Genomic DNA, 10,562 nt, shown 5'->3' with positions numbered 1-10,562 from the left:
TTAAAATAATTTGGCCGAAACGATCCTTCAGAGTCACCATCAGCCCTCCCTTCATCCCACCCCTTTCCTTCAGTTGTCATGTCCCCCCCAACATTTTCAGCAAAGTTACTCCACTGGTGCCTGGTCCCTGAGTCATCTGTATCTGAGAGTACCCCACAACTTCAGTGCACCCTGCCTGAGGCAAGTTTAAGGTTGGAGGTGGAATGTAGGTCTAGTAGTGAGACTTCCTCGTAAGAAAGAACTGAGCTGGTGGAAAAACACAAACCTGCTTGTACTGCGGTCCTAAGAACAAGACGTTGATGCGGAAGAGTTACAACAGCGAGACACACGATGGGCGGATTTATTTTGGCTGTGGGAGGCGGAGTTCGGGTCTGTCGAGGGGAAGGGGCGGTGTACAAGGCCGAGATAAAAAATGCAGAGGGAGAGGTGGGGGTGATAGAAGAAGAGGTATGAATGCTCTCGGGGAGGGCGAGAGGGGTGTGTCCGTCGGTTCTGTGCATTGGGCGGAGAGACCTTGACGCTCTCAGGGAGGGGCAATGCACTGGGCCAGGCCCCGCTGTGACGTACCCGTTCTAGGCCTCTGGCTTGTTTGGTGCCTTCGGCCGGGCGACTCCTCCCCGCAGAGCAGACACCTTCATTCTCGGCTTCCTTCTGACACCGCGCGGGCTGAGGGGCTGCAGCAGACATGGCGGTCTGAGTCTCTGCCGCAGCGTCAGCTGGGGTGTACCACCTTGTAGCCTTACCCTTCCGCGGCACGACGGGAAGCGAGCGCCCCTGCTAGACGCCGAGGAAGATCGGGAGCAGGCCCTGCCCAAGGCCGGGAGAGCCCCAAGCCGGGGAAGCGCAGGCCCGACAACCCATCGGAGCATGGGCTTGGAGTGACGGCCGCCGCAAAAGAGCACAAGGCCATACCAGCCCACCGCCGCCGCCATGGCGCACTCCCCTGTGGCCATGCAGGTGCCTGGGATGCAGGTGAGTCTCGGTGCCCGGAAGAGGATGTGCGACCGACACCCCAAAAGCTGGACAGCCACCTGTCGGATAGAACCCTAAGAGGAGGCGGGGAGACAGCCCCACCGTCTCCCCAACGGGGCAGAGGGAGTGACACCATGGAAGGGGCATCTACAGAGGGATTTTGCCGAAGCAAGGGGGGCGGCTGTTTGCATAGGACACTAGTTCACTGCCCCCTTCCCATCCCCACCTTTTATGAATTGAGGCAGCAGGGTAATCTTGGCAGGGCGGGGGTTCGGGCAGAGGGCTGCTTGGAACTCTTAGCTATGTTTACTTTCTTCCGTTTCTAGGCGGAAGTGGTGCATGCGTTGGAATACTATGCTTTCGCTCCCCACCATACTCTATGTAGACAACACAGACCGTGTAAGTAGATTATGTAGACAACACAGACCGTGTAGGTAGATTAATAATGTGCTGGGATAAAACCAAGGTAGTTGCTATTGTGCAGATGACTGACATAGAGGGGTATCTAGGCGACTTCCCGGAAGGGCCTCGCTGGCCCCAGCACTAAAGCTGGCTCTGGATACAGTACAGAAATACAGACAAAACATAGTAGCCATTCCTAGAGGGTTCTGCTGAAGGTGCACCGGTGATGTCACTGCGTCGGCAGTGACCCCCATACCACACAGAACCTTTTTCTTAGTTTCGCTTTGCTGACATTTGAGGTCACTAGAAATGTATGTGGCACTTTGACACGAACCATACCCGGTTGCCAGGCAGCCGCATACTAAATGTTTACGTACATCAAGTGTGTATGTGGCAAGTTGGTCTGGAAGAGGGTCGTATATGTGGCAAGGGAGTCTGAAGAGGGGCGTGTATACCTCTCTTGACAGCTACCAACCGTCCTATTTATGGAACATAATTACATGGCTTATTCATTGAGTCTGTCTTCTTTGCCATTGCTGGTTATGGAAGGGTGTGTACCGTCATACGCGACACAGCTATTGAGGAAGTGTCTTAGGTCACGTTAGTCTCTTGTCATGAGATATACACTTTTATCATGTTATAATTCTGAATTGCATACATACGTCATCTGGAACATCTGTGTCATGACACCAAGGACCTGCATAGACTGCCACAACGATGCGAATCATGTTTCTAATAAGAGGGGGCTCTTTCACATGCATATAAATATCGGCTAAAAATATGTTGGACTCGGTTGTAGACGATGTATATAGTTTGCTCTTCGCACGACTCTAGTATTTAAGTACAACTTACTAATGTTAACATTCATCTACTGCGCTTGGGGACGCAAGAATTCGTACTTAGGCGTGCATTTAATGTAGTTTCATTAGGCTTAGTTGTCTTTAAGTGCTGTTAGTTGGCTGGTTTGTTTGTCTTTTTGAGATTTTTACCATGCAAACGTGTAGCAAACATACAACATTTTGGATAATGAAGGAAAGTCCCTTTTTACGCACACTCCAAAATAAGACAACATACTAGGGAAATAAGCCAGGAGATAGGGTTGCAAGGATAACAAGGTTTAATTTTACAGGCTACAAATGTCACAAAGGACTCTGCTGCTCAAGAGCTGTCTGATCCTTACAATTGCAAAACAGGGCTTAAAAACACCCAATCGTCATGATGTACTGTACAGATGAGTGCCACCGATTGGAGGCACACTACACATGAACCTGCTCCATAGGGGATGCCAGGCAGTAATTGGTCAGTTCTTTCCTGTAGGTCTGGATCCACGTGGGTCGGCTGGGCTCATCCTGACGGTGAAGCTCAGGGCACACATTACTACATTGTTTCTGTCGAAACTAAACCTGCTAAACCTGGTTATTTCACTGTGGTAGGCACCTGGGCAGCACAGGAAATGCCAGGGGAAGGGAGGATAAAATACAGACATGCTAACCCACACATTCGTGGCTTCACTGATACCGTAGTTCCCGCACTCGAGGTCTTCACCCAGGGTTTTGATCTTTAATTTACCCCTTCCCTTACCTCGTGTTACAAGGGCTATATTTTCATGCTTGAAATCCAGCTGCACATGCTTAGATCTTCTGTGAACACTAGTTTGTGTTTGGACAAAGGGGTCGCTTGCTTATCAGCAAAGGTGTGGGGCTGGCTCCGTCCTGGCTGGGTGGGGTTAGAGGCCTAATGGCAGTTTAGTGGAGATGAATGGATGCAGCGCAGAGCCTAGTGTCTCGTGCTCTTGCAGGGCGCATTCCTTTGGAAGATAATAAATATTCACAACACTGGAGGGACAAGGGGGAAGTGGACTTCTATGGGAACGGGCCCTGCAGAGTCAGTTTGTCTTTTGGAACTTAAGCCTAGTGAGTCGGGAACATATCCATTTTGGGCCTAATGCGAGTCATGGGCTATGGGTTTTCCAGTGCTCCGCATCTACTTCTAAGCACTACAGTGCCACTACATGTTGCCTGATAGTTCCCCCCCCCCCCTTGTACGATACATCACCTCATATGGTGTCTGCCTTACCTGAAAGCGCCTAGGGTGGTGGGATAGGCTAATTTCCATCAAAACATTCCCGCCTTTCGTTACTATGACAGTAACGAAACCCCCCCCCCCATATTTATTCTCTTTTGCGCGCCTTTCTGCTTCGTCCCATGCTGATGTTGCCTTTATAGGCATCCACGCCCGGCACCCATGCCTTAAACTCTCCCCTCGCTGCGCATACTGTTCTAGTGTTCAGGTCATGTATATGCACCCCCCCCATGCCTGCCAAATCCACCCACACTTCTTATAGTTTCTGGGATCAGGGGGAGATACAATGGTTGTGTGGTACAAGTTGTCAACTACATCGCCAATAGGGATGGGGACAATGTGGTGAACAGGGCGGTCGTTTTGCTCAGTTTGGATCTCCACTTCTTTGTATCACGAGGTACTTTTATTATTCCCAATAGTCACCATCATAATTGCACAGCTTTGGCACAACACCGGAGACCTAATTGGCACGTCCAAAAGATCACCAGGATAACCACGATCATAGGGACCAGCATTTTCACCAATGTTCCAAGCCATGATAGGATCAACTGAAGGCCAGGGTGAACCAGTCCTCTTCTTTGATCTCAGCTTTTTTCTTCATTTTCACTCCTAGCTCGTGTACAGCAGTGATGACGTGCGACACTGTTCCGTTTTTATGTGCAACATGAACCCCATATCTTTTTGCAAACACTGCCCTCCATAGCCGTCGGGAGGTCCAATGCGTACCTATTTTGCATAGTCATAAGTCTTGGGGCCCTTCGTTCCACCTTGATGACATTGAACCTTTGTTCAGTATAGTTTGCCAGCAGGATTAATTCCATATGGAGCCATTTAGCATTGGCTCCTGTCTGGATGCTGGGCACTACGGATTAAAAAAATGTCTCTGCTGAATTGTAGAGCTTATATTCTTCAGGTATTTGTGTAAGCAGCTCAGATGAGTCAATGGAAATGCAATTCAATGCTCCTCTTCTTCAGCATAGTTGGTCATGGGGCTTTTTAAAAAAAACTTTTTAGTGAGCATGCAAAACTTTGTGGTGGCACTGTGCGTCAAGCTTCTTGGGTGGGAGCTTTGAACAACAAACCCCTCTCCCCACCTTTAGGTGCTCCTCTGGCACGATCAGCAGAGCGGAATGCAGCGTTGCTAGCGAACAGTAGCCCCTCCAAGAAGGTGGGAGGTGCAAGTACGCTTGCTGGCCGCAGATCCAGTAATAATCCATCAGTGCAACTGTACCTTTCTTGAGGTCTGGCACTATGACCGTTCTATTGAATTGTGAGTTTGACCCAACAACTACTGTCCCTTTGCTGAAAAAACAGTTTGTATGATTTCTGTGAGTGCACCTTCACTGGCTTCTTGAGGGCCGCGATCCAAGTTAGCTTTGTGATATGTTCTGTCCATGTTTGCCCACAGGTCTGCTACATTATTGCAATCTTCTCACAGCGCCAGGAGTCCTTCAGCCCGGCATGCATGTGTTTCTTGCCATTCGTTATTGGCTTATCTTGCTCCCTCGATTACTAAATGTGATTCTTTGAGAAAGTTGGGGTTGCTGGAGCTCGTTTTGCACTTTCGGGGATCAGGATCGATCAGTTCTAGATGGACGTTGTGTGCCTGGAAAGTGCCTTTGATCCTACATGGTGCAAGGTGAATCCGACGTGTTTCGATCAAGGGTACTTATTGTGGTACGAAGACCTTGGGTGCCCCAGATGCATGCTGTATTAAGGAGCAGACGTGGCAACTCCTATTAGTAGTTTGCCTTCCCATTGCACTCGTGTCGGAGTACCAACTGTTTTGAGTGTTCGGGGTGGCGAATGTCTCGCACCATATCTAGTCTTGAGCCATGATATGCTTCATATTTGCGTTGGCGTGCTTGCCTTTTCTTTCTGTTACTGCGCAACGTGGGCTTTCTTCCCACTGGTATTGTCTCTAGTAAAGTTAGCATTGCATAGGGTTTGTTTTACACCTGGCATTAGTAGTTTAAACATTTTATTATTGCATATTGTCGTTTCAGAGCTGCTACTATTTACAGGACTATTATAATCTGTTTCATCAGTTGATATTGTGGGGATTTCAACTGCTGTTATAAATGTACTCGCGTTCATTCTTTCATTCGGATCAGGGAAGGGGGTAGAGGCGATTTTAGCTATTGTAAAGTGCATAAGGTTAGAACTGGGGGCATAAGGTGGCATTTCAGTTACATTAAAAAGAGCTACAGTAAAATTTGAGGGTACTGTTTCATTAAAATCGAATCGTGTAACGTTCAAGGGTGTACTCCTGTTTCTGGCCAATGTAGGCCCCCCCGCCTTCTTTTAGATGGCCAGCCCAGATAAAAGATGTCCCCCAATAAATCCCTAATATATAATGAACAACATTGCCATAAAATGTAGGCCACAGTCATAGCTTAGGCCTTAGTAACACTAATTCTACTATCTACATTTGAAGAATTTCTCAGTGGTGCCATCTCCATCATCGCTGCACCTGCAGAATTTGGAAGAAAAAAAAAACGGGGAGGGTAGGAGATTGGGAGAAAGAGTTTTAGTTTACGTAGCTCATGCTTTGGCAGCAATGCATGTATTGCGATTATTCTCACATGCACAAATATGGTCAGCAAAGAGCTATGGTTTTGAGGTAGTGTCATTCTGTCTGGACCCCTGGTGTGGCATCCTGCAGTGCCTTACGAACATCAGAGAGGTGCATCCGATTTCTCAGGTCCTTCACCTTTACTGCAAGAGGGGTGGAAAACACCACTTCATAGGGCCCATGGAAGTTAGGGGTGTTCCATTTTCCGACAGAACCTCTGACATACACCCACTTCCCAGGCTACAATGGCTGGGCAGGGGAAGACTCTGCCAGTGGGGTGGTTGTTGCACTTTCTTTTCTGTGGGGCGGTGCCATTTGTTTTGTGATGCATCGGATTGCCCTTGTGAGTTGGGTTAGGTACTGTTTCTCCGAATGTCGCAGCTGCTCTGAGCATCTGATGCTCTACGTACTAGTGACGGGGGTGTTTGCATGCATTGTCCATTCTCCATCTCGTGAGGGGACAGATGGTGGTCCTTACTGGGCTGTGTGCGCAAATAAAACCATGCTGGGGCAGGCAGTACACCAATTTGTTTTCCAGTGTTACATAATTTGGAAAGCCTGCTTTTTAGGAGGTTGTTGATTCTCTCCACTATCCCGTTTGCTTGTGGGTGGTAAATAGAGCACATAGTGTTTAATTCCCAACTGAGTAGTTACCTCCTTGAAAAGTTCATTGGAAAAAAAAAAGTGTCCGTTGTCTGATCGTAGGACATCACACACTCCCCAACAGGGGAAAACCTCTAACAAGAAATTTTGCAGCACATTTGGCATCTGGCTGGGCGCATGGGCCAGCCTCAACCCATCGGGAGAATGGACACACCACCACAATTGGATACCTTTCTCCCATATCTGCATAGTAAATGTGCAGCTCACGGAACGGATCTACAGGGCGGTGCGGGGCAATGTCCCTATCGGGGTTCTGTTTCATTCCTGTGCTAAATACTTGACACGTTGTACATTGGAACACCATCTTTGCCAGGTTCTCCTGTAAATTTGGGATGAACCAATCTTCCTGAAAGTCTGCTGCAATATGTTAAGAGCTGCAGGATGGGTAAATGCAACTGTTCAAATGCTGTGTACAGCAACTTCACGGGCATCCCTTCTCTTCCTTTGGCCTGCTGTCTCTGGAAGAGATCCGTGGGTGATTGCATGCACCCACTCCGCGGGTGCCCTGTGCTGTAGTTCGATGATTTGTGCAATGGGGAGGGCTGTGTATGCATCTGTGTGTTGCTCCGTGCTTGATGTAGTCATGACGTATTCTTGATGTTGGTACTGTGAGGTATGCTGCCTCCTTGGCGGCCACATTTTTCCAGTGATATTTCATTTGTATTGTGGGTGTGGCTATGCATTTTTTTGACCACCACCACAGAGGGCTCTGCGAGGGCAGATATCAATGCGTTGAGTAAGGCAGCGTTTTGTCCTGGTGAGCTATCTGCTTTTCTGAACCCCCTCCTTCTCCAGTGCGTCAGACCTGAATGCACCGTAGTGGTGACACAGGCAGAGTCCGAGCAGATGGTAACCTAGCACCTTTTAAAGGCCTGCAGGACTTCTGAGTGCTGCAAGTTCTGCTGCTTGTGGAATAATGCCTGGGTAATCTTTTCATGACCACTGTTTTGTATTCTCCCTCTTTTAGGCGCACCACTGCCGCCCCAACATGTTTTTCATCTATCAAAAAATAGTCCATAGGCTCCCCTCTGCGGGAATGAACACGGCCCATTGACCTGTTCTTTGGGAAGGTAGCCACTTGAGGGTCCGCAGTCACACTTTAGCTCACGCTACCTTTCACAGATCGGAAATATCCATTTGTAGTTCAGTCTTTGTCCCGTCGATGTGGGCAGTCCAACACCAAAATGCTACGGCAATTCCCTTCCCTTCTGAACTAGAGTACCAACAGCAACCCCATACATGTGTTTCAGTCTTTTTTGGCCTCATCAGTGAGGTGGAGCTGAGCTTCTCTGAGCACAGTGGGCAAGGGGTCTGGACCCCTGAGGCCCAACAAGGCTGAAACATGTGTCTCTGGTTGTTGTGTCTCGGCTTGCTGTTGGTACTCAGTGCTGGACTGCCCATACGGGCGGTACAAAGATTGATATGCAAATGTATATTTCCCATTTGTGAAAGATGGTGAGCTAAAGTGTGACTGCGGACTCTCGAGTGGGTACTTTCCCAAAAGAACAGGTCAATGGGCCGTGTTCTTTCTCGCAGAGGGTTGCCTATGACTACATTTTGATTTGTCCCGGTCAATGGGTGCTGACCCATCAACCAAGAGTACTTCTCCTTCCTCTAGTGGGCTGTCTTTTAGCTTTGGGTAAATCGTCAACTTCCCCCTTCATATGATGCGGCAGTCATGCTGTTGTAGGTCCTGAGCCGTGCAAGTGGCAAGATTTACTGTTCTGCACCGCACTACATGGATATGTAGGCTGGACAGTACTATTTCATATGCTGATGCTCTTTGTGTGGACCTGGAGCGATCTTGTATCGCAAAGAGTGAGTGCTCGACGTATGTTAGTAAGCATCCTATGACAATTGTGGAACTCTTTACAATGGCAAAGACGACAAGGGTTTGTTCGCAAGCAAACTGTCCCTGCATGACAGAATCGAGCATGCCGCTGTAGTACGCTAGTGGTTTGTGGCCCATTGAACACTTTTGTGTGAGTACTGCTGTCATGAGTGTGCCGTTCATTTCTGTTGTCCACTAGATTGAGTTGCCCTCCGTGGTTGGGTATATGCTGTGTAGTTTATACAAGCTCTACAATAGTTGCATAACCCTAGGAACTTTTGGATGTTTTTCACTGTGAGTGGCTTGGGAGTGGCGTGCACTGCAGCTGCCCTGTCTGGAATTATGCTCTTGCCATACTTGTAGATGAGTTGCGCTAAGTAGAGCAGTTAAGTAAACAGTACTGGGGCTTTTTCCTAACCACTTTGTACCCCTTTCTTGCTAGCAACTGTAGTAGTGCAATGGCATCCCTTCGAAAACGGTGTTTGCTGTCGCTGCAGACCAGTAGGTAATCTATGTATTGAATGATCATGCTGGGCACCAGAATAGTCCCTAAATCTTCATGCAATATCCTGTAAAAAATACTGGGGCTTTCACATTACCCCTGTGGCAAGCAACAGTGTTCATAGCGCTTTCCTCCCAGGGTGAATGCTGTAAGGTACTGTGAGTCTGGATGGAGGGGAACTGAGAAAAACACGTTCAAGTCAACCACTGTGAAATGGGTAGCTTCTTTGGGAATGCTACACAAAATGGATGCTGGGTTAGGAACATGTGGAATCTTTCTGTACAATGTCATTAAAGGGTCTCAAATACTGTATCACCCTCCAACTGCACCTGTTGCCTTTTTGATAGGGTATTGTCATGGTCATGAAGTCAGGGGCACAGGCATGCAGGTGTTGCATGCACAGGAGACCTGGGTGGACACTGTCATGGCGCCTTTGGCCCAGGCTCATGAACAAAAGTAAACTAGAACATCCTTTACACCAAAAGGCTTTTATTATGGACATAGCACTTCAGATGCATTAACCTTGAACATTCCATCAATTAAGCAGGATGTATTAACCTTGAACATTCCATCCATTAAGCAGCCCCAAGTGTATTCTTGGGTCTGGCTGCTAATGGATTACCTTTGCACGTGCTCACTCTCTAGGAGTGGCAGGGTGTGGCTGGTAAGCCGGCCCCAATGGGCGTGTTCACAATCTCAGCTATATAAGATGCCCCAATCCTCAAGACAGGCGCTTTGTGGTATTCTGCACTTGCAAGCAGCGTAACGCTCGCCGTCGCCTGAAGTCAGACTTACCTTTGAAGATCCTGTTTCCTGGACATCCTGCTTCCTGCCAGCATACTTACCAACTGGGGGAAGCAGTTCTTACCTGTACATCTCTTCGGCGAACCCAAGTTTTCATCTTTACACTTTCCGGAACGCCGATATCTTCATATTGGCACCACAGCACGACATGCTCACTTTGCACTTTCCCTTAAAACATCACTTACCTGCTGTCTAGCATTGCAGTTGCATCCATCTTCCAGCCGGCCGCGTCTCGCGTTTCACAGCTGCATTGAGGCCGCATTTCCATCTAAGGGAAGAAAACAGAAGAGACATTATTGCGGGCATAAATAGGAGCAACATATACAGGCATTAAAGAGAAGGAACAGCATCACAAGAGCTCAAGAAAGACTTACCAATCATAAGGAGAAGCATAGTCGTTGCTGGACTGGACTAATCCTTATCAGGGATCAGTGAAGGAACTAGATCCCATTTGAGGCACCCCTGCCAGAAGTAGCAGGATGGAGAGCTTGTCTTCCATAATTCATAGGTGAGCTTTATTGGGCCCGGCGTATGCTCACAGAAAACATACTTTGGGTTAAAGGGTTCGAACAATCAGATTGGCGCACTCCCACTCTTATCTCCACGCAGGAGCAGTATCGCCACATACTACTGCTCACAGCTTTTCTACTGGGGGAGAGGCCTGAATGGGGTGATTAGAGTTCGGGGAGGGCTGCAACCGTGCCCCAACGCCTCCAGAGACCAAGTGAGCG

The 10,562-nt window shown here is 48.4% G+C and overlaps 1 protein-coding gene across 2 annotated transcripts in view; it reads left to right on the top strand.

Annotated features, from left to right (window-relative positions):
* Window positions 1-525: 525 nt before the first annotated feature.
* Window positions 526-10,562, top strand: part of STK26 (serine/threonine kinase 26) — a 501,049-nt gene continuing 491,012 nt past the window's right edge. Inside the window, exon 1 of one of the 2 annotated variants that reach the window (XM_069612843.1) lies at window positions 526-972. In XM_069612843.1, the coding sequence (XP_069468944.1) occupies window positions 931-972 (42 nt within the window). In that variant the 5' untranslated portion in view covers window positions 526-930. The remainder of the gene's footprint in view (window positions 973-10,562) is intronic. The other variant, XM_069612842.1, reaches the window with a different exon arrangement.

The sequence above is a fragment of the Ambystoma mexicanum genome, chromosome 5p (genome assembly GCF_040938575.1).
Source record: "Ambystoma mexicanum isolate Mex_15411 chromosome 5p, UKY_AmexF1_1, whole genome shotgun sequence".
NCBI classification, from domain to species: domain Eukaryota; kingdom Metazoa; phylum Chordata; class Amphibia; order Caudata; family Ambystomatidae; genus Ambystoma; species Ambystoma mexicanum.
Note: the sequence above shows the minus strand (reverse complement) of the source record. Positions and strands in the feature narration are given on the sequence as shown.